The following is a 23884-nucleotide window of genomic DNA, read 5'->3' on the forward strand; positions in this document are numbered from 1 at the left end:
TTTCATCTAAAACAATACAATTCAGAGCAGAATTTGGCCTCAAGGGCTGCTAGACGTAGCCTGTGCAGCAGCGTTCTCTGAACGAGCAAGAAAGCCCACTTCTGTATGTGTTTGTTGGCTTGTGGTGAGAAGAAACATCCTTGTAATGTGCTTTAGAAAGCAAACCATGCTGTCTTGCCACAAGTCAAGTTCTGCTCTCCCCTGACACAGGTCCAAGTGTGGAATAATCCTCCCCAAGCAGTGGCGTTGCTCGGTAGTAAAACCCAAGTGAGAAAATAACTTGACCCGGTAGGGCTAAGCACTGCATTGTTTGGGCTGTAATGAGGAGCAGAAAAATGCTGTTGGAAATGAAAACACATTAAAAGGATGCCTACAGAGTTGTTGTGCATTTTTTTTAAGGACTTCATAATAAAACATTTCATAAAAAGATAACCTAAAACATAAGCCTTAATATGTAGCTTACATGCACAATTTTGCTTTACAAGATGAAAATCAAAGATAATCACAAACATGACAAAACACACTTTGGGTATTCTCACATCAATGGCATGCTAATTCTGGAAGCAATTCAAGGTTTCTGTTCTCCATTAATGGAAGTGAAGGATTTTCATTGATAGGCAAATAGACCCTTTAATACCTTCCTTTTGCTTCTCTTTGTTTGGCAGCTACCCTCTCAGTAAAACCTAAGTATGTGTTACAGAGGAAAATGGAAGTTGAATTTTTCGTCCCTCAGATTGAGTGGTTGTTGATGACTAATTACCTCACTATCTTCAGGTTTCTCACATTTCTGCAGTTCATAAATTTAAAAAAAAAATACACAGTTCATCTCCACTGCAAGGTTTATCGTAGTAAATCTGAGTGTGCATAGAGCTGCCATGAACAGTTTGTCTGTTAGGCGTCTGTGTTCAGTAATTCAGTTAGGCATTTTTTTTCTTTTATATCTATTACTCGTTCTACTAATTTTTTCCACCTTGTCTTTGTGTACATGTTATGAAGTGATCTTTTTGTAGCGTAATGCCATGGGTCTTAGATTTTCAAGGTGGGGGGAGCTGTAAACGCAATGTAAAAACTTGCAACTGTCAGGAGTACCCACTGACAATTCTCCATGAGAGCCAGATCCCTGATAAAAGTAATCCTTTAATGTTTGAGCCAGTAGCCTTGTAAAATGTGTTAAAGAGTATGGAGATAAGTCGATTTCAATCTGTGTGAAACACTTTCTCCTTTTTGCTGATGGGGTAAATAGACACCAAGCATTAATCATAAACAATGGTGCTTTATTAGCAATATGCCATTAAATTATTTCAGCGTGTCTTGTTAGAATATTAACAAGAAGTAAAAATACCCAATATAAGTTTTATATGGAAAATGGAATCTGAGCCCTTTTTTTTCTGGGTAATGAGAAATGTGATTAAAATGTATGACTCAGAAGAACAATATTCTGATATTTCTTGTTGCCTTGCAATTAGAATAATTTTAATGATTAGGAGTGGAGTCAAAGTCAAATGCCAGCATCTTTAATAAATCCTTTCTCTGCCTATACAGATTAATATTGTAGATGCAAACTTTTTTAGGTCACAGTGCACAAGGCATCCATCAGAAGTCAGTGCTGCCAACCCAAACACTGCCTCTGGCATATACAATTTAATTATTAATAGTATGTCTCCTAGGTAAACTGTTACACAGTCTTAGGGCCTTGTTTTGTAGTCATTAAAATTGAACATGTTTATATTATTGAAACCCTTGCATTCAGTGTGTAGGCAGAGTTGATCTTAAAGTATCCAAAGAGAATTTACCTGCAGTTCTGTTTCACATTTATAGACATTGCCCCAGTGTAGCTGTGGGATATAATTTTTAGCATTAACACATTTAAATACAGAGCTGTTTGTTAGCTTTAACTTTAGGCAAACACAGTAAACAGGACTTTGGCACCTATGCTTTTCAAACCTGCTGGTTGCTAGGAAATAAGTTTTGTATGTGTTCAATCAAAGCGCAGTAAGCATGAAGAAATAATTCTGAAGAGAAAATGCCATTTTAAAATCTTTAAATTTAAACTTCTCTGTCTGTCCTATTAGGGTGTCCTTTTGCTTCCTTTTATATATATGTTTAAACCAGACATCTATTTCAATTCATTTAAAATGAAGAAAGATCACACTTCGCAGTTAAATAGTGCTTGTTGGTGCCCATTATAGCAACAGCATAATGTGAAATCTGAGTATGCCTGCTTAATTTTACCTCTTGGAATTGCTGAGTGTTAATGGGAAATTGTTTATAAGAAATGCTTTACTTGCAATCCAAAATAATGAAAAGCTCATTGTTTGTCTATTATTTCAGTGTTTGTCCAAGCAAACAAGTTGCAGCAGCACATTTTCTCAGCCCATGGACAAGAGGACAAGATCTATGACTGCACACAGTGTCCACAGAAGTTCTTCTTCCAAACAGAGCTGCAGGTACACACTTGTTATCTTGGGGGTTATAATAGCATTGTGGTAGCTGAGTTCAAAGCTTTGCTTGTCATGACCTCCTCTGATACTTGCTTGTCATTGAGATTGGGATGAAGGAAGGACAAGGAAATTTTAGGTGACTCGGCCCATGTGGCTTCAAGAAGCAGCTGGCAGAAAACCACCTTGTACAGACCTGACTTTTGCGAGCCACCTTTGGATTCTTGCTTTGTACATTATTGCAGTTCAAGATAGTCTTGAGGAGAGAGGAATTGGCATCCAATTTTTTGTTGGTTATACATAAAACATTTACTGAAGCAGTGAAATGGGAATAGTATATTCTGCTGTATCAAAATATGAAAAGCTAAGCACTGATGTAGCAGTGTAAGGATGGGGGAAAAGAATAGACAGAATTTACCTGCTGGCCAAACCCATTTCCCACAAATTCTTACTTGGTGGAAAAAAAAAAAAAAAAAAAAAAAAGGAAAAACAGAGTCAAACAAATGGTATGCTGTCTTTGTGTGTGCTGTTTGTGGCACCTGTGGTATGTTTATGATACGGTTTATTAATGAGAACAAAAGGACAGAGAGAAAGAAATAAATGTTGAAAAAGGTCTGATGACAAGTTTGGCTGAAGGAATTATTTACTATATATTAACATCATGCATAGCTTGTCTTGAAATGAGAGGTGGTGGTATGTATTCCTGAAGTGGTGTTGTATCTTGAGACAGCAGCAAAAGATTGCTTCTAAGTTATTTTAGTTTACATTGAGATATTAAATTCAGTTGACAGAGGAAAAAATGTCAGTGTCTCTGATGATCTGTAGGGGTGGAGCAAGGAAAAGTGTACTATTTGTGCACTAAGGCCTTTTCTCTTCAGCCCGCCACATTATTTTTATTTGGAATTAAAAGATTTTTCAGCACTCAAGATTTTCCTTTTTTTTTTTTTTTTTTTTTTTTTTGTAGCATATGCTCCCATCTCTAAGTCTTTTAACTGAGTGGAGTGTGCACAACTAATTCAGCTTTGCACTAGAGCTGGATTTAATCTCATCAGCAGAGGCAAAAGGCTAGTTTGGCATGTGCACCCATGCACTCATTTTGTATTTCACTTCCTGAAAGTTTTACATTCTGAAAACCTGATACTAATGTTTGGTGTGATGATATGGGATACTTTTTTTTTTGGAGAAAAAAGAAATAAGAGAATTTAAACCATATATTGATTCATTGTGTAAGAGTTTGATGTTCATGTAGATTACACTAATAATCCATTTCTGCATGGAAGCAATAAGGAAGAAAGCCTTTTTGATGGTCTTTCTTACCTTCTGTCTTGATGGACCCATAGGTCATCCGGAGGACCATACCTGTGATACTTTCAAGTGCCTGTGCTGAATTTCTCTCCTATTTCTCATAGATCCAAATCTGTTTTATTTTCTGTCTGCATTAGGTATTACATGCAAACTCTGAACCAAACTGGAAGGAGAACAAGGAAAAGAAAAGATAAAGTTAAATGTTTAGGGGGAAAAAAACAGTCTTATATAGTGGTAGACAGGAAGAGGCAGGACTGAGTTTTGAAGTCAGAAAATGGTCTGAGTTGTGTAGATAGTTATTGTACTTGTGGGAAAAATAAAGCAGAAACTGAGTGGAATGAGGAAAGGTCAGAAACTAATTTTGTTGTATTTGCTTCAGCCACAGCATGGTTTTTGTGGAATCATTTTCTTTGCTTTTTTCAGTCAAGATATTCTCTGTGTGTTGTTTTTGTTGTTTTCTGTTTGTTTGTTTGTTTTGGTTTTTGTTTTGTTTTGTTTTGTTTTTCAAAGTGCTTCCAATAAGTTGAAACTGCTTTTTTAGGAAGAAAATATTCAAATATTTTGGCTTACTGATTTTCACAAATTCTTTTTTTCATCATTAATCAAAATACAGAAGTGGGTAGATGTGGAGATTGACAATGTCTGAAAAGAGATAGGAAAGATTGTTAGAGAAATCAGACCAAAAGGAGAAAAAAAAAAAGAAAAGAAAAAAAGTACAGGTATGCAAAAGAAAATTGTGAGAAGAAACAGGAACAATAGGATAGAAATGAGTTTTAACAGCAGAATTCAGACTGGGTTTAGAAAAGGCAGAATAGATAACTGGATTCTGTAGATGCAAAATGTGGAGATCCAGGTGATGTGTAACATCACCTCCTTGCTCATCTGTCTCTCTAAAATACGATCTCGGTTCAAAATACATGGGGTCCCCAGCAGCTGCCTTCTGCATTTTTATTATAATAAAAGCACATGATTTTCCACTGAAAATTCATCCCTGCCCAAGACTCAGGGCAAGATTTTGCTGTCTCCATCTAAGCCTAGTTCATTAAAACTTCAACGTAACTGAAGCACCTGGTTTTCTAGTGAAGGGCACAAAAGGATGTCCCCACAGAGAGACAAATTATGCTCTACATTGGCTAGGTGACAATCAGTGTGTTGGTTGTTCCGTGCTGCAGAAGGCTCTTAACAGAACACATCTCCATACCCTTAGAGACAGCCTCTCTCTGGCTTATCTATGCTGGCAAAAAGGGAAAGGTATTCATTTTCTTATTCATTTAATTCATTATGTTTATTATTTTAATTAACTTGTGTAGCCCCACCCCAGTTGAGAATTCATTATGTTTAAAAAAAAAAAGCCATTCCATCGCGCCATTCACATACGCTGGGATCACTGGCTTTCTGCTCTTACCTCCAGTTATCTACCCAGGATGGTAAAAGGGCAGCAAAGCACTTAGGCAGAGCAGTAGGTACTGACCTTTGGAGTCTGCTTTTACTGAAAATACATTGATCTCAAGATCTCATTTAAAACCTCTTCTAGGAAGCATCGCTTTGTTCAGGCTATCTACCAGCTGAAGCAGTGGAATCTTTGGCAACTAGCCTCTGGGTTATGTTTCTCTATCCTTTCACATTACCGTGGCTTGTGTTGGGGCTTGCAGCATAACAGTCTATTTATTTCCTCTAACAGGAGCAGTTTCTTGCTTTTAATTTAAACATGCATCTAAAGTGCATCTCCCATACATGAGAGATGCTAATCATCTCAGATTAGAAGCCATGGACAGCGCTCCATGGCTGTAGGGCAGAATAAGAACAAGAGCAAGATTGAGCAGAGAAGAACACAATAACATAGAAGCCCTTTCCATGTGTATAGCACAGCTGATAATTAAAAGGAATTAATTCAGGGGTACAGAAAATAAATGCACTATAATGGTGTTTAACTTGGTGTTTGGCCCAGTGTGATTCTTTGTTTTCATTGCTTTTGATTTTCTGACTCCTGTTCCAGGAAAATCAGACTACAGGAACATGAGAATATATATACTACATTCTTCTCACCTTGGGGAAGTTACTGTCTCCTCACTCCCTACCAAGCTTCCCTTGGTGGCCAATATAGGACTAGAAATCTGATGTCCTGAGCTGATACTTCCACATTATCTACTACTCTGGTCTCTCTCTGTTTGCAAATTTAATTGATAAAATATGTGCCTTTCTTAGAGAAAACGTGCAAGACTTAGTTTTAATCTTCTCCATAGCTTACTCTTCTCCCACCTTTACCACTTCCTTTAAATAGCTTTGTGCTCCATAGCTATTGAGCTAGTTTTAAATTTTTGAAGATGATACTACCACTGCAGAAAGGAAGCAAATAGAAACCTTATATAATGGAACTGGATATTTTAAGGGTGTTCTGAGTTTTGAGTTTGCACACTTACGTGTTCCACAGTGAGTGTTCAAATGACTATGTGGTGTATTTACACTTTCGAAATCGAGCTGATAAAGTTTGTCCCTAAAAATGTTTATTCTTTAGAATAGAACACTTTTAATAAGACGTGCTTAGTATAATAAGCAGTTTTCATAAACAGAATCATAGAATTAGGCTTGTAACAATCTTTAAAGTGAGAAATATATCTGATATGAGTATCAGATAAGGAAGCCACAAGATAGGTGTTCTTATACAGTGCATAGATGTCTCCCAGAAGTTGAAATTCTCTACAGATGGAGCATGACCATACAGCTTTCTGTACAGATTTAACTAAAACACTCTTCTCCATTCATCATCCACTATACTGAATTTTTAAGTTGTAAGGATGTAAAGAAACCTCTTGCTAATTTAATTTAATGTTGAATTTTCAATAAATCATGAAAAAGTCAATTTTGCCTATTAAAACTTCCCTTTCTTATCATCATGCTATTTCCAGTGCCTTTTTTTTTTTTTTTTGCATTAGACTTCAGACTTAGACTTAGATGTTTGAATGAATGTTAGTGCTTCCTTTGTGCCTGATGAGAAGTAGACATTCCTTTCCTACTTCCAGTCCTAGTGTTCCTTCCATAGCCAACACAACACACCTTGGTGTTTGTGAGAAGGCATATTTGTGAGAAGGCATTGTGGGGTATTACCCAGAGTGAATGGTTTAATTTTAGATTTATTTTATGTTGATGGGTCAGAGAGGTAACAATGCCTAGTAGAAATTTTGAATAATTGTACAGGAACAGTGTTTTATCAGTGGTGATAGTTCATTCTGAATATGATACTAGCCAAGATTACATGGCCTCTCAAGACCATTTTGCCCACTACAAAAATTGCTTCTCTTTTTCGTGAAATAGAGCATTTACTTAACATTTTATAGCTAATAATTAGTTGCTCATGGGGTAGTTAAGTATCCCCACTTTACAGACATAAAACTAGGGCAAGAAATAATTGGATCAGCAGTTACTTCCCATCCTGTTGGAAAGGGACCTGGCTTCAGTGATTCACGCCCTTGCTGCTTCCCGTCTGGACTCCATCAGCAGAGAATACCTGGGCATGAAGCCATCAGACTGGAGGACATTCCAGCTAATACTGAGATCTGCAGCACTGATCCTCAGTAGCAAAAAGAGACCAGGAGCACATTCGGCATGCTCTCTTGCTGTCTGCACTGCCCTCCTACGTGTTTGCCCGGTTGTGCTCTAAGACTCATTCTGGGTCCAGCACGTCTCCAAGATCACCTGAATAGTTCTTCCCTTTTGGTAACAGTGTCTTAGTTGACAGCCCTGCTTAGTGAGTATTTTTATCAAAGAGCTGAAGCTTACAGTGCATGGGAGCCACAGCTTTCCTGCAGGCTGACCCAGGTATGCAGAAGTGACTTCCACTGCAGTAAAGTATTGCCCTGAACATCCTCAGCTTACGTTTTTAAGAGTATTGGCACCTAGAGGTGCTAAAGGCTCCCTTCTCTCGTATAACACGTACCTGAGCACAGATTTCTAAACCTTTCCCAAAACCCCAGCCCACAACAGAGCTGTTCCAAACTGAAATACACGGTTCCTTCCCCAGGGAAAGAATGAAAGAAAGAATGAAGCACTCACAGCAGATGTTATCCACGTTGTTTAAAACAGCAGGAGAACATTCGCAACTCCTGGTGCAAGCAGCTGACAGTGGAGCATACATGAAGCAGAGCAAGGCAGGAGCAGCACAGAAGAGTCTCCAGAAGTTTTATGTAACTTTATGTGTGTCCCTTTCTGGATGTCCAGTTTGAAACACTTTCATGCTCCAGGGTTTAGCTATGTTGAAAGTAATCTTCTAGTCTTTACTTCTTTTCTTTAAGGGTTACATTTTCCAAAGACTTCTGCATTGTAAAATGCTCCCAAAGATCTCAGTGTTGTGCAAACTTTTTAAAAATACCCTTACCCTGAGTTAGAGGATAGCTAAGCAAACTCTAGGCTACTGAAAAAAAAATAAAAGTCTTGACCAAAACCACTACTGGAAACAGTAAGAGAGCTGGGATTCAATTCCTGTATTTTCTTGTATGGGGACAGCTAGAGAACACTGCTAATTGACTTGGACTGGAGTTGCCTCCTTGTGCCTCCTTCTGGCGACCAGCTGGGAAGGAGGTTGGTGTGGGAGTAGCATCAGCCATAGCATCAGCAGTGGCACCACAACCTCCAGGTAGGAGTTGTTTTGCCAGTGCCCCCAAGAGAGTTGAGGCTGTGTGTTGTGTAGATCCCAATGGTAAGCCTTGCATGACAACAGGGGAGAGCATGAATAATTTATACTCTTTATACAAAAACAGGGACACAACTTTAAAACCTGCAGGTGAAGTTACATTTTCAAGGATGTTTGCTTCACAGAGAAAAGGCCTCAAAACATTTTTAAGTGAAATTAGAGATTAGCTCTGGCATTTCTAGGTCCCCAAACTCTTAGGCTGAGGAGTGGAACAGAGATGCTGGCTTTCTAGGCCCCAAAGGCCACAAGCCAGCAGGGAATAACTTTGTCAGCTCTTCTTAAAAAGAAGTCTACCTGAAATCCAATTAACAATCAAAGCTTTAGGCCAACATTTTTAAACTCAATGGCCTATTTCTGAGAGGGTGCTGAGCACCTCCAGCTGTAGTTAAGGTCAGTGCAAGAAGCTGGTGCTGAGTACATCAGGAAATCAGGTCATAAATGCCTGACGTTAGCAACCTTAGTAAAAGCATGGGTGATGAGCAGCCACAGCCTCTTTGTAAGGTTTCAGCAAAACAGTTTTAATGTCTAAATACAGGCGCCACGTTCAGTAATGTTGGTCTTAGTCCTTAGCAGGTTGCTTTTGTCAGAGCAGATGCCTGGGAGTCAATAGAGCTGGATTCAGTTGCAAAGTCTGGTACTAACTTGCTCCACTTAACCATGCATCGTCTCTATCAAGTGAGGGAGTATGTTGATAACAATATGTGTGCCAGAGATAGGAACGTAATTAATGCTTATGTTTTAAGGGAACTAGATAGGGAGGCATGTGTTGCAAGTATTACTAGTTTGAGTGCTTTGTTTCCTGAACCCTTACAGTGCTTTCTGTTTCAAGGAAAATGTAGGTATGTGCACATGGGTGCATGTATGCATGTGGCTTTATCAACTGCATTTTATTTCCCTAAGACAATCCATGCTTAAGAGGATGTCCCTGGAAATTCTCAACGCCCAAGCAGATAAAGTATGTTTCTATGTCATTCAAGATTTTAAAAGTTCAGGCTCATATTCTTGAGGCTTGAGACTTCTTTCCGTAGAAGGGGGAATTACTTTCTTTGCAAATTTTCTCAAAAAGGCAATCATGAGAAGAATGACAAGAGACACCCCCGCATTAGCTCTTTAAGGACATACCTTCAAAGTGTTTCCCCTACATGTCTTTTGCTTCAATGTCAAACAAAGGTTAAATACCAAAAAGAAAAAAAAAAGAAGAAAAAAAGAAGAAAAAAAAAAAAAAAAGAATTCCTTTTCAGTGCCCCTTCCCCGCTGGGGATACAGGAGTGTTACAGCCATATTAGGTTTTCATGTGGTGATTCTTTTCCAAATAAGAAATTTCCAGGTTTGGAGCTGGTGAGTTCACCAGCCTTTGATTGGCCTATTCAAATGTAAACACTCCCTGTGGGTAGTTTGTAAGACCATGAATATTTATAGCACATTGCAAAGCCCACCAAGCCCCAAGTGCCCGAGTTTTATAGGGACCATTTTGATTTCACTAAATAGTGCTTGACAAAGATGGGCTGGTTCTTACTTGTTCCCACATTCTCCATATACTTATAAATCTATGTGCAACACAGTCAACTTGTGAAACTTTCTGAACTGTTTCCTGTAAATAAGCAGGAAACGATGTGTTCACAAAATCTCCCATTCCCTGAGAAAACATTCCTCAAATTTCTGCAGCTATTGAATTGGTCACGGTTCTGCTTTTTTTTTCAGATGCTTGGATGATATTATTGATGAAATTACAGAACTGCTACATTGACAATGTAGCAGTTATCTGATGAGTATTACCTTTAAATAAACCACTTTTATCTTGAAAAGAAATTCAGACTTATGGAACAGTAAAATGGCAAAAGGATTGGAAGTTAGGTATGATGTCCAGAATAAGTACTGAGCTACACCCACAATATACCCATACAAAAATAAGGAAAAATGTATATTCCTTCTCCTTCAACGGGGATAGAGTCATATCCAAGTGTGTGTATACTTGAATATATGTCCCTATCTTACCTACTCCTTCCTGTTTATGCTCTTGAATGCCTGGATATATATATGTGTATATATATGTAAAATATAGGTATCTATTTTTGAAAAAAATGAGTTGCAACACAAAAAACGTTAACCCATACTTTGGATCTGGTCACGTTATTGGCTGGGATGGTCAGCATTAAATATATTCTGTAGAAACAGAAAATATGGTAAGCCTTGTGACTGCAAAGACTGTTATGAAAATATTAAGTGAAGTTTGTTGTCTCCAGTCTGAAAGCAGACGGAAACAATGGCAATCAGAGAGAGGATAAGCTTCACTTTCCTTTGTCTTTTTAAGTGTTGATTCTGAAACATAGCAATGATGTTACATGCCAACATTAACATCAGGATTTCTGATTGTTTTAGCAAATGGAACAGCAAAGTGTGCAGGATTTCAGTCCAAAGAAGCAAATCATAAGTTGCTGCAGAAATGAAAATACACAGGAAGGCAGAAGAGGGAAAACAAAAGGCAAAGGAGTAGAAAAGCAGGAAGGAGGTTATGGGGCAAAGAACGAAACAAGATAGAAATAATAGTGGTTAGAAGGCCAACATTTTTCTGCTGAGTGATGCTGATAATAATGATCAGACACTTGTAAAAATAAATCATGATAGTAATAAGGGGAAGTTCAGTTATTACATAAAGGCCAATTTCTAACCTCAGTCCCTGTAGAAACCTCTGTGAACATCAGGGAGTCTTGTTGTAGACTGGGGGCAGGGAAAGCAGTAAATGTATTCCCTGACCCACAAATAATCATTAGAAATGGAATTCTGCCCTTTGCAGAAAATGAGTTTTTATCATCTGTGCCCTGACCATTTCAGCCTACACCTCGTCATTAGTCAGATCAGTTGGCTAATACACCTGGAGTAAGCAGAAGAAATAAGCGCTGTGTTTGCATGTGAATGATTTCCCTGGTAGATCAGTTCAGTTCTCTTAATTGTCCATCCATTAATTTCTTGCTAATGTAGTTGATATCGATGACTGATTTTCTGTGCTAAACAGGAAGCACCACTTCTTCATTCTAGGACGCGTTCCTTCCTACAACTGCCCTGCTGTTAGCTACCAGTAGCTGCCGTTATATTATCTTTCATCTGGCCCAGAGCTGACAACAGATGGCCATCTCCGGGACTGCCATCAGTGTGACTTTATGAAGCATCCAGCTATGGTGTACTGAGGAGCTTCATGGCCAGTTCTGCAAATCTGCCTCCCTTCCCCCTGCCCTGCTGCCGGCCCCCCTCCCTCCGTCCCTGTGAATAAGCTCCTCATTCCTGGCTCCACTCTCCACTGGTCCTGCCGATTCCCAATGAGTGATGGCACAACGCTAGTACTGAAAGCTTGTCGCTCGAGATCTGCCCCAAATTCCCCCCATAGTGCTAGCACAGGGTTGCGATGACCTTGCTATACCCCAGCATCCTCACTCTTCTATGCTTTTTTGGTGCATAGGGATCAGTATCAGCAAAACTGCCACCCTCCAGGGTCTGTAGTCCAACCCCTACGTTCTTCCACCACAGAGCTTAGCTCAGTAGCCCCACTTCTCCTCAAACTCAGAGATTTGGAGAGAGAGGGGGATGTTTGATCTTTGTCTTTAAAGTTCTGTAAGACATGCTGCCAAACCAAGATTGAGTATGTCAAGTGTGAAGGAAGGTAAAATATCGATTAGAGACACAAAATGGGGAAAGGTATAAAATTCACAATCATCCCGACTCCGTTGACACGTTAGATCATTTGGAAAAGCAGCTTCAGCTGGGTGGCTGCTGTGCGTTTTGGAGGAAGATATATTGTTTGCTCTTGACAGAGCTTTCTAAAGCGAGGTACCTCCAGAGCTGAACCTGTATTTTAAGAGAAATTCACATTTGTATCCTTTATTGTGATATTTGCAGCAAGTCTACAGCTCGTAACAGTCTCTGCCCTCCAGCTATAAAGGAGTAAGACTCCATTGTTGGAGAGAGAGCAGCCTTCTGTGTGAAAGGCTGAGATGTGGTAGGCAAGATGAATAGTGCTTAAAAGCAGCGCTTGCGGTGCTGTCATTTAGAACAGGAGCACTGAGGATTTAAACGAAAGTGAAAGGCATGGTAAATGAATCCTTTAAATTGGTCAAATTTTCAGCCGCCTAAAATAACAAGTTTTCTCCATTGATAGGTTTGTTGAGTAGGAGGAAAGTTGGGAGGGGATGAATTCCCCTAGGGAGGAGGTGCAGATAGTTTGTAAAAACAAGGTGTGGTCAGTGATTCATAAAGAGACACGTCCAGGAAACTCCAGTAAACAGCAAACTTGGCTTAAAAGTGGTGGCTTTCCTTCTTTTTTTCTTTTTTCTTTTTTTTTCTTTTCTTAGAGCATCAGCATCATTAGATTGCTCCATTCCAAACATTAGTCAAAGGGACTCACATGCAGATGGCTACACAACTGGAGCTGTTCATTACAAAACCCCAGCCAGGAGGAACAGCTTTCAGGTTTAGTTTTCCTACCTGTTACCGGGGTCAGGTTCACAGTGCTTTGATCAGGCTGAGGTTAAATATGATTTTGGGTGGAAAAAGAGTGTAGTGTTTTTGTAGGCTTTCGTGGTGTTTTTTAAGTAGAGCTTCCTTTGTGTTCAAAGCTGAAATGAATGTCCTCCACCCCGTTAACAAGGGAAGGTGGAAAGAGATGATTCAGTCCTCGTGAACCAATACTGCTGAGTTACACACATTTCTACACGCAGCTTTAGTTGTTTGTCTGCATTGTTACAGCCTCATTTTGCAGCAGAATCGCTAGGCACAGGCACCGATCGTGGGTGTGTAAATCAGCTTGGTGGGTACTCTGTGTCAGTGGATGCACTGCTCCCCTCCATACTTTGTGTGTACAGATAGATGTGTGCTGTGTAATATAAAGCAACCGAGCTACTGTTAATATTAGTGGTGCATTTTGCTTTGCTTTGAGTTTGTAAAGGTGAAAGGTGACTGTGCAGGAAAATGGAACAGTATATTTGCTGTGAGACAGGCACTAAGAACTCACTCCCATGCTCAGTTATAATTCATGACTGTACTGGTGGGAAGCCCTTATCCCTCTGTGGAGTTAATGCATCTCCACTGTAGCCTGCTGAGAGCACCCTGTGTCCCCTCCCACCATCTGTGCATCCACTTGCGTGCTTTCTCTCTCTCTTTGCTGTGAGATCTCTTGGTGTTAAAACTGTCAGACTACTACTGCCTGGTAAAGGTGGCTTTATGATGAGTATTAATGTTGAATTGTCATTTAAAGGGTGAGGAGGTAAGAAAGGGATGTGTTACCATTTGTTTTAAGCTCTCCCTCGAAAATGCTGACGAGCAGATCGAAAGGTAAATTTGTTACTTCAGACAGCAAACAGCTTTGAACAGGGTACAGAAATTTCCACATTGTAGAGTAAGAGCTATTAATGGCATCTTTCTTCCCAATCTGGGCATATTTTGCTGTTTCTTGGTACAGTGGATCTCTTTTTTCCATGTCATGAGTTGAACCAATGGCATTGTAAATTTAATAATATTTATTTACCTGTCAGCTAGCATAGCTGACAACAATTTTATTTTCTACAAGTTGATCTCCCCTTTTAACAGAAAAGCTCTCTTGCAGGCTGCAAGTTAATTGCTTCTATGCTACCTGAGACTTGAAATTCATGTGACCAAGTGCTATAAGCTAGCACAATCTTACTTAAATAGGTAGTATACGAAGATTTTTTATTATTATTATTGCTGTAAGGCACTGTCAGAAGACCGGTGAGACTATCTAGCTTGGAAAGAGCTGAACTCTGTTCACAGAAGCTTGAGATGATGCTTTATCAACCTGGCACTTTACTGCAAGGATAGATATTAGACTCAGAATATGGTTAAAGGACCATGTACTTGACTGTCACAGCAATATTAATTTGCAGGGTTTCACTGAATGTAATCTTATGTAGTCTGTTGTTTGTACTCCTTTAAAACTTATAAATCAAATCCAGACCTGGAATACCAGCATATGAACTTAACAGATGTGCTGCCATAAGGGACCTACTAGGTTATAAACTACAGAAATGATCTTTTTATATTTCAGATTCCTAGCTTATTCCAGGGAGATTCGGGAAGCACGGAAGTAAGGTGGAAGGTCACGCGTTAGGACAGTAGCACCCACCCAGTGCTTGACGTTCAGTGTAATTGTCAGGAAACCCACATCTGATGGTTTTGTTATTCAGTCATAGCATCCTGCTGAAGTTCCAGAGCAAAAGTAGGGCAAGGATGACTTCAGTAGCTCCGTGTCCAGGTTTTCTTAGGTGAAAGATCACTTTGAGATGACACAGCTGAGTAGTCAGGCTGAAATCCTAGTTGGTATTTTATTAATTTTGCACCAAGATAAATCCTGAAATTCTGACAAACTCCGTGACAGGTGAAATTCCTTCTTGCAGAATCTGCTCAGCAAGAGGCTGCTCATTTCGTTCTGTTCGGAGGCAGGCAACAGGAGGGCAGCTTTATAATCAGCCCTCAGCGGACCCCCAGCCGCCCCAGAGCCTTGGACTGATTGAATAACTCCTGGGCCTCTTCCCCTAGGCCTCCATCAGCAGGGGTCCTGTGGAAAGCAATCTCCCGCAGACTGGCACTGAAGTGAGCTTTAAACTACTATTTTCTGCTCTCCAGAGGAGCCTGGAGTACTAAAAGATAGATGGACTGCAGATATTTTATGAGAAACTGTCAGAAGAAGAGCAGAGTAAATGTTTTTTTTCTTCCTTCTTGGAGTCACATACACCACATCGCTATAGAAATTTTCCCAGATTTTTTTTTTGCTGTTGAAGTTTGAAATTAATTGGTTGCTAACCTTAATTTCCCCCCTCCCTCTTTTTTCTTTTTTCTTTTTTTTTCCCTTCCTCCTTCTTCTCCTTTTCCTTTTTTTTTTTTTTTTTTTTCTTAAATATTCACTCGGAGGCCCTTTGCTTAACCACAGTTGCAGAAAATCAGTACCATTTGCACTGAAATATTTATAATGACAGAATGAAAAATTGGATTCATTTTCTGGCCTGTAGCCGAACAGTCTGCAACTTTGTGCAGCATTGTTTAGCATCTTTCATTCCTCCCTTTCACTGGGGTCGTTCTCAGACACACACACACGCACGCGCTGCCCATGCTTCAGAGGAATGCTTAGCAAAACACAGAGCCATTTTTAATCTCAGCCTTGAGAAAACAACTTGTCTCTAACCTTGCCACCATCTGCGGGGGGAAGCAGAGGGGGAACGCATGGAAAGCGGGTAGACTCCCTCTTAAAGGAGAGATTATAAAGGATGACATGCAATAATCTGCCCTGTACAACAACGCAGTGTATGGCTGGGATGCAGTGAGATGCCTTGGTGTCTTCCAGGAGAGGCAGGGCGGACTGAGCACCAGGCTTGGATAGCAGGATCTCTCTGCTAATCCCTTTTCTGCCACTAATTCCCCTGGTGTCCTTGGGAAACTCATTTGCCCACAAAGGAAGAGGTTGTCAAAAGCTCCCTTTTGTGTGTGAACACAGACTGTGCCTGTAAAAAAACACCGGGTGCTTCTTTGCACCTCCAGAAAACAGAGGATGCTGGAACTGCACATATTTACTTCCCTCGAAGCAATGGTGTGAAGGTGAAGTGGTTGATGTTTGCAAAGTGCTTTGAAAATGAAAGTGCGGATCCTCGGGCTCCAATTTGCATCCCCTGCCAGTATAAAAGGTACCTTTAGTCAGACAGCCAAGGATTCCCTTAGTATGCAGCAATTCCTGTTTATTTTGCTAGCTGGTTCTGTATCACTCCCTTTTGGTCCTTGCAGGCACGTCTCAGACTCCAATGAATTCCAGGGTTTTTTAATTGATATATAAATCCCTCAGGTGCTGTTACAGGCTGGCATAAGGTCGGGCAGCCTTATGAATGCTTTAACATGCACTGAGGACTGAGCTGGCCCAAGATTTGAATGTTTAGGCCACAAGGATTTAAAAAAAATATATATGGTGGTTGTATAGGAATTAGTCTGAAAATGACAAAAATTTATCAGAGAATGGTAAGTCTCTGCAGATGTTGGACTGTTCTGCAGAACTTAATAGAGAAATATATCTCGGAAAAGTGGTGATTCCAAAACCCTTAGAAATGATTCTCTGGTGAGCTCTGTAGACTGTTTGACAACTGTGTTAGTTTCTGGAAAAGCCCCGTGGCCAAAACGTTAATCCCTGATGCCTAAAACAAGGCATCTTGAGACCCTACTGAGCCACCCAAGTACATGGGTTGGATTCAGGGGTCAGATTCTGCAAGGTGCTGAGAATCTCCTGAAAATGTAAGCACCAGAAATTGCCTCCCAAGGTTCAAAAATGTCATCTCACTGACTTCATCCACATGCAATTTATAATATAGCATGACTGCTGATAGCAGTATAGTACTAAATACTGATCTCTTCTCGGCATCACTCAACTGAGCCCTAATTTTTTATTTGGTTTCTTCTGTTGGAGCTTCACAACGTTGACTCTCTCACAGTAGTCTTAGGAGCACAGCCCGAGCAGGTGTGCCTGTAAGCAGTAGGAAGGGGCAGACATCTGCTGTCAGCATCAGAACAGCTCAGCTGGCACTGCACAGCATTATTTTCTGTAGTCCGTGAGCAGCGCATACTTTTTATCATTCAAAAGTTTCTTACCAACTTGCAGATTTGCCTTTTTATCGTGTTCCCAAAGATAGTTTGACAGGTCAGCCTGAAGTGATGAGCGTTCTGACACAAACTGCGTCGTGGCTCAGAAATGTTGCCTGCAGTTGTTTTACTGTAGTAGTGCTTTGATTTGAAAAGAACTTTCTACAAAGTGGTGTGTTTTAGGATACAGCACACACACACGAAAAAACATTCCAATATTGTGCTGCATGTATTCCGTAGACTTGCTGCTTAACCCTTGTAATTGCTTTCTGGTTTTCTTCTTTGCTCATGTAAATGGAGAACACTACATTTTTGTAATTTTTAATAGGTACTGAGAAACAAAAAGTAGTAGAAACCAGGAAGACTGTGAGCTTTAATTGCAAATATGAGTATGTTTTAGAACTGGCACTTTGAAAGCAGATTACCTGACAATTTAACAACATTTTAAGGGAAAGCCAAAGCCCCAGAGCAGGTTCTTTCAAATCCAGCAGTATTTCTTTGGTTGAGCTGACCAGAACACAAGCATACCGATTTGTAAAATGCCTTAAGATGCTGAAGAGATTTGTGGAGAGAATAGAATACAGACCAGAGTGAAGAGGCAGTGCAGATCTTGCTGATGCTAATGTTACAATGCAGAACTGTTATTGAACTTCAGGGACTAGAAGAGTAGCCCCCAAACAAATGTTTTATCTTATTGTTGAAGACAGTAACTTTCTGGGAAAGCTGCTTCCTCTGTGGGCCTGCATCTTTGCATTGGTTTTATTTTCCTGTTTGCAGCGCCGGTCTGTTTACTGAAGTTATTAGTTTATAAATTTTGCCAAGGTGAAGTAACTGTGAGAGCTTTAAATTAGAGTAAGTGCCACTTCTGTGTGGCAGGATCCTCAGCGTGCTGATGGGAGAGCAGGCCTCCTGTTGCCTGCCCCTTTCCGCCTGGCCCCGCTGCTGTGGGTACTTGTTTATTGCTTTACCTTTGCATTTTTGTAAGTGTGCACTGCCGTATGATGAATCGCCCTCTGATGAGAAGATTCTGTCTTTTTTTTTTTTTTTTTTTTTTTCCCAGGATCAAGCTAATACTTCACTTTAAAGAGTTATTTTAATTAGGTGGGTTTTATTGTAATGAATTAAAATTAACTTGGAGTAGCAAATTATATAAGACTGCGAGGGTTATAGATTAGCCTCACCATAGCTACAGCACATCTTTTTGTAAAGGAATTAAAGTTCAGTATTTCAGGCAGCTCGGCACTAAACACAGGCAGCAAACGAGCGTAAGTGTCGTCTCCAGTCATTTTCCCTCCTCAGCGTGATCCTTTTCACTTGATCACAAGACTGCCAGGCTAAAAAAACAGCCCTAACGGGCAGCAAGGGGTGCTGCAAGTGGCAGCTGCACCAGGCTGGCCTCCCCAGCAGGAGACAGCCAGGGAGGCAGGAGTGCCACGGCACCGCCAGCCAGGCCCAGGGGTGAGGGGGGCACTTCTTCGCCTGTCAGTGCGGGGTCGAGGCTGGCTCTAATGACACGTCTGTCTTGCAACGTGTCACTGGCCAGCTGTGTGACAGGACACGGGATGACCAGCCTCCAAGAATGGCATTCGGGAGGGGGATGCTTCTCGCCTCCCAGGGAGGATGGAAAAAAAGGCATAGAAGGATGCTGCTGTGTGCAGTACTTATTGGGAGGGAGGGGGGATTATTAAATGTGTGCCTTGGGCTTACAAGGGGTAAGACTTCTCTGTCTTGCCCCTTGTATAGGTTCTGGAAAGAGGTGAAAGTGAGAGTAAAATTCTTCCCATTTAGCTGTGGTCATATTTCACACTGCTTGTACACAGATGCAAATGACAACAAAACAGAAGACAATAGAGAATCCAGACTTCTTTGTTTTACAACCAATAACCACAATGACAGACATAAAATTTTATTGTTCTGGTACCACATGTCAGTAAACGCTCCAGATTTATTGATTTACAGTGTATGTCCTTAAAAAATTGAGAGAAGTAGTGACTTTTTGAAGGGCACAATAGCATTCTGGTCTCAAAATCACCTTCACAACATGGAATTTCTTAAACTGAAAAGAAGAGAACTCCAGTGGGGTCATTCTAAGAACAACATTTCAATAGAGAGTTCTTAACTGCCTAACTAGTTACCAGCTTTGAAGGGACAAAAATGGTCCCTGTTTTCTTTACGAACAAGTGTATTTGTAATTCATACTTTTACCAAGCCTGTCATGTAATGACTGCCCCAGTTCCCACTACTCCTTGCTGTCCAAGATGTCCAAGGACGATGAGATGTCCAAGCCCACTGTGTGGGCTGACACAGTGACCAGCTGTGAAGGAAGTCAGAGACTGAGAGCAATGGGACCTCTGCTTATCAGCTCAGGAATCTTTGGTTATTACCATCAAACCTGCTCGATCTGGATTTCCTTACATACTGTCATGAAGGAAAAAGATGCATCAATGTGTAACTGAGTCTGGGTCTTGGACATTTCCAAGGGAGGAGAGCTAGCAGAACTCCATTGTCTTTTCTTTTCTTTTCTACACATTTTAAAATTGACATACCACAGATGAGAGGAAACATTTTCACCTGTGTTTCTGATTTCTGGATCCAAAATACATACCAGTCTGCTTACATGTTCTCTCTTAATTGGGTATATGTATGCCAGATATCTACCAGGTCTGATCTTTGTTCACAAAAGCTGGGTTTGGTGATTTGAAACCTGGGCTGGTTTGGGGTTTGCTTTTAGCTGAGTGAAAGCTGTGTTAGTCACTTTGTGTTAATCCTGGGCTGATCCATAACCTCCTGTGTGCTGAGTGCTGTTGTACAAGGCAGCACGCACTGGCTGGCAATGTGCAGGGAATCCAAATTCCAGGCTGTCCCTTTATCACCTGATAAGCACAATACCCAGCATTATGTCACAAGGTAGGGAGGTGAACCGGGTGATCGATACAAGTGTGGGATGCGTCCGCCCGTATAATAAGAGTGCAGACAAGTTACAGCGCTTTCCTTTCAGGCAGTGTCAAGAAACTTGTAATTTCACTTGTAATTTTGTTCAAAGGAATTCTTGTACATGCACCTGTGGAAAACAGGGAAGGATCATTGTTTTAAAGGTTGCCCTTTGCATATAAATCACAGCTCTGTGTGCTTCCCCATCTTAATTGGGTGACCTTTTGAATCCTATGGACAAGAGCTGAAATTCTGGAGCTGCTGGTTGGTTTAAGGTTTGAAATCAATTCACTTGATCCAGCAGCTACTCTGCTTCAAGTCAGAGAGCCCAGAATGGGAATTTGAGAAGAAAAAGATCCACTTGGAAGTTTCCTGCTGACACGTCCTAGCAAACTTCATCGCGAACTGAACAGATGTGTGTAAAATACAGGTTCCTTTGTCAGTTTAATCCCTGAAAAGACCTAACAGGATTCAATGAGTGTGAGATACACAGGAGAAGCAAGAAACATGTAATGTTTCCAAGAGGACATTTCTGCGCAATTATCAATTTAAGCTTCCATTATTTGTCACTAATTACTGCACTGAGCTGTTAAATATTTAGCAGTAGTTTGTTTATTTGGGTTTGACCTATAAAGGAATCTGTACATAGCAAAGCTTCAGTTCCAGGAGCTAGTTCCTCACTCCCAGCTAGGTAAATTTGTGTTCACGTAAGATGAACACATATTGTCAGACCAAGGGCTTTTTGTGTTTGTTTGTTTGTTTGTTTTACACCTGTCTCCACAGATTCATTTGTCTTCAGGGGATCTGAAATTAGAGTATGAAGTAGGAGTACCCCTCATGGATGTAAAATAGGAGGGAGGTCAAACCTAAACTTGTTTACAGATGTTGTAGTTTAGAAAGCACCAGCATGATAAATTAAACATAACAAAGAAAAAAGAAAAAATAAAAATAGAGCAACAGCTAGCCACTGAACACATCTGTTTGTAAAACACTGACCCAATCCCTGAATATCTTATCGGGCGGTACTGCCTATCAAAGCTTTTTGTCCTCAGCTACTCTACTCCACAGCAGCTGCAGATAAGCAGGATTCATTCAGCCGGCTCTTTGCCTGACTGTGTCTGACATGGTGAAGAGACTTCTGCCTGTCCCCTCTGCAGAGGGTGAGCGAGAAGCAATCAGTAGATGAGCAATATTCATTTTGTTTTAAACTTCACAGCCCTGGCTCTGTTCATACTTGTCCCTATCTTGTAACTCCCTTGCTTTCAGTGGAGTTTCTCTTAATTTATACCAGGGTAATCGTAATCATATTCTAAAGTAATAAGACTTTTGATATATTTCTCAGAAGTGCCTCCTTTCGCATTTTTTGTTTAAGCTTTTATTCCCACTTAGTGAACAATTTTCTTATTGGGGTAGGATGCCTGTGTATTAATTTAAAACATTTACAGCATCACCAAAGCCTTGTTTTTCTACAAACAAGATGTAGGCTTGGATCCTGATTAGCAATACAGCCACTTCACAGCATAATAGAATGGAGTTTTTTCCCAGATTTGATAGATTGCTGTGAACTCATCCTACCTCTTTCCCTCTCTCCTTTCACCAGCATTTACAGAGGTAATCATACGTCCAAACATGCCTTGCCCAGAATGGAGAGGTCATTGCAAGTTCCATTGCATTTCAATAAACACCTGATAGTGTAAGGGAGGCCACTGGAAGGTTATTACCTGGCACCATAGGTTAAAGCAGCCTTGGAGCTACACTGATTTATGTCAGGGGCTTAACCAGGAGCCCCTGCCGACACTTGTACTGAGGAAGGTGCAAAGATGGTGAACGGACACTTTTGTTCACCTCCGTTCACTTCTGGTAAGAACGATGAAGGTCTTATTTGCTGTACCTAAAAATATATGTCATTCTTTTCCATACAGAGAATCTGTGATGTAAGTACTCTCATATAATAATCAATCCAAAAGGGAATCCCTGGCATTTTACTAGTGACTTAATGTAAGTCTCTGAAGAAAAATCAGTATTGGGTTTTCTTTGTTTGTTTTTTAGTTTGCAGTTTGCATCCCTGAGAACATGCTATCCATTCAAAGTTTTTTTTATGATTTTGTTTTCTGTGGTCCAGCTGGAAATGTTTGAGTAAAAGAACCAGAATACTGAGACTTTTACATAAATATGATTAAGCAAATGATCTGATTAGCAGTCATGTCATTTCAGAAATGTTAATATCATATCATATCAAATCACATAGCTTATGTGAACTAATTTGTCTGAATAACTGTAGTTCAGTGTAGGATTTCTTAAATTATCGTTGTGAACAGTGGTCAGTCATGACCTGAGATGACCGGTTAAGTGGCCATCATGTCTGAGAACAGAGCTGGTTCTCAAAGGCTGGTAAACATAAACTCACCACACATAAGTGGTATTTATGCATAGATAAGTGATATTTATGGGCACATAGTTTCTCTTGGGATTTGGCCCCTCCTTTGTTGTGGAAATAGCTCTGTTTTAGTTCAGATCAAATACTTCTTTCCTTGGGAATCTCAAGTTTTGGTGATGATGTTTTGTTAGGTCTATGCTGATGGTCAAACTGGGTCTGGATGAAACTCCATGTCAATATTAGTACATTTAAAAATTCATCTACACTCCTGCTCTGTCAGCTGCACTGCAGTACTGAAGATGCTGGTGGCAGGCACACCTTGCCTGGAGTTTTATTTCTTCTCTAGAACTTCAAAGTCTCCGTTTAGCTCCCTACTTATGAAAAACTGTCAGACTTCATCTCCTTTCCAGCTCCCTCATTCACTCAGGATAAGTGTTGCATTCTGAATATATATGCATTTTTGTCTCAGAAACAATATAATTTCCTCAGTCAGACACATTAGAAACATCTGTTAGATCCAAGATTTCTGATATAATAATTTAATTTCTTATGGCTCATGTTTTATGAAAGGAATAAAGGGACTTGAGGGGGTAGTAATCTGTGGTCACATCACCTGATGAAGAGTTTCAGCTGAAGTTGCTCTTTGTATTTCACCTATGTGAAAATGCAGAGTTGTTTATAGATTGTAAACCATAGCTCATAGATGATTGTCAGTACAACTAAAGATTATAGCATAGAATGGCCCTAGATATATCAGGGTTAAAACCTTCAGTTAATACATTTGGCAGAGGTGGACTGTGGAAGGGATTGTTTTCACTGTGGGAACACAGCTAAACCCCACCTCTACTACACATTTACTTGTATTGTAGCTGAACCTGAGAAGCGCACATGATAGAATCATCTTAATTGCCTGCAATAGCAGTGAAGGGGGGCCTTAATGTTTTGAGGCAGTGAAAGCAAGTTGACTGCATTCAGATGCTTTGAAATGGCCCAGATATTCTACTGAAATCAGCTCCTGACTATGCAGCTCTGGTTTTGTATGTGATTTGGGGCTGGCTGAGCCTCTTCCTCTCCTGGGATGAACATCGGGAAAAAAAAATCCTAACCCTGAGGTCTGTGAAGTTGTGAAACAGCCTCCCAAGAGGAGCATTGGAAGCTCTAATTAAAATTGGACTGGGCAAAACACTTGAAATTACACTATAGGCAGTAATCCAACATTGGCAAGATGGGTGGAGAAAACGCCCTAATGGGTCTTTTCTGTCTTTAAATTCTTTAATTCTTGTTCTTCTCTTTTATTATGACATTTCACCTTTTTCTTTAATGGTGATACAGTGTCATCTAGAAAGGATTATAAGATGCTATTGTGAGCTGAGTAAGATGATGTTAAATGTCAAAAGAAAATGCAACAGTTTCTCTGCAGGTTCACAGTGATTATGTGGAGAAAAGAAAGAGAAACCATAAACAAGGACATCAGCGTAGCATTTCTGATCTGTGATACAGCGGCAAGTGTCTGCAATATATGTG

The 23884-nt window shown here is 40.2% G+C and overlaps 1 protein-coding gene across 14 annotated transcripts in view; it reads left to right on the forward strand.

The window, feature by feature from the left end:
- The window catches only part of ZNF521 (zinc finger protein 521), a 232772-nt gene that overhangs the window by 202342 nt on the left and 6546 nt on the right, over positions 1-23884 (forward strand). For all 14 annotated transcript variants that reach the window (XM_032183429.1, XM_032183431.1, XM_032183430.1 and 11 more), the window contains one exon: positions 2332-2447. In XM_032183429.1, coding sequence (XP_032039320.1) covers positions 2332-2447 — 116 coding nt within the window. The remainder of the gene's footprint in view (positions 1-2331; positions 2448-23884) is intronic.

The sequence above is a fragment of the Aythya fuligula genome, chromosome 2 (assembly GCF_009819795.1).
Source record: "Aythya fuligula isolate bAytFul2 chromosome 2, bAytFul2.pri, whole genome shotgun sequence".
NCBI lineage: Eukaryota > Metazoa > Chordata > Aves > Anseriformes > Anatidae > Aythya > Aythya fuligula.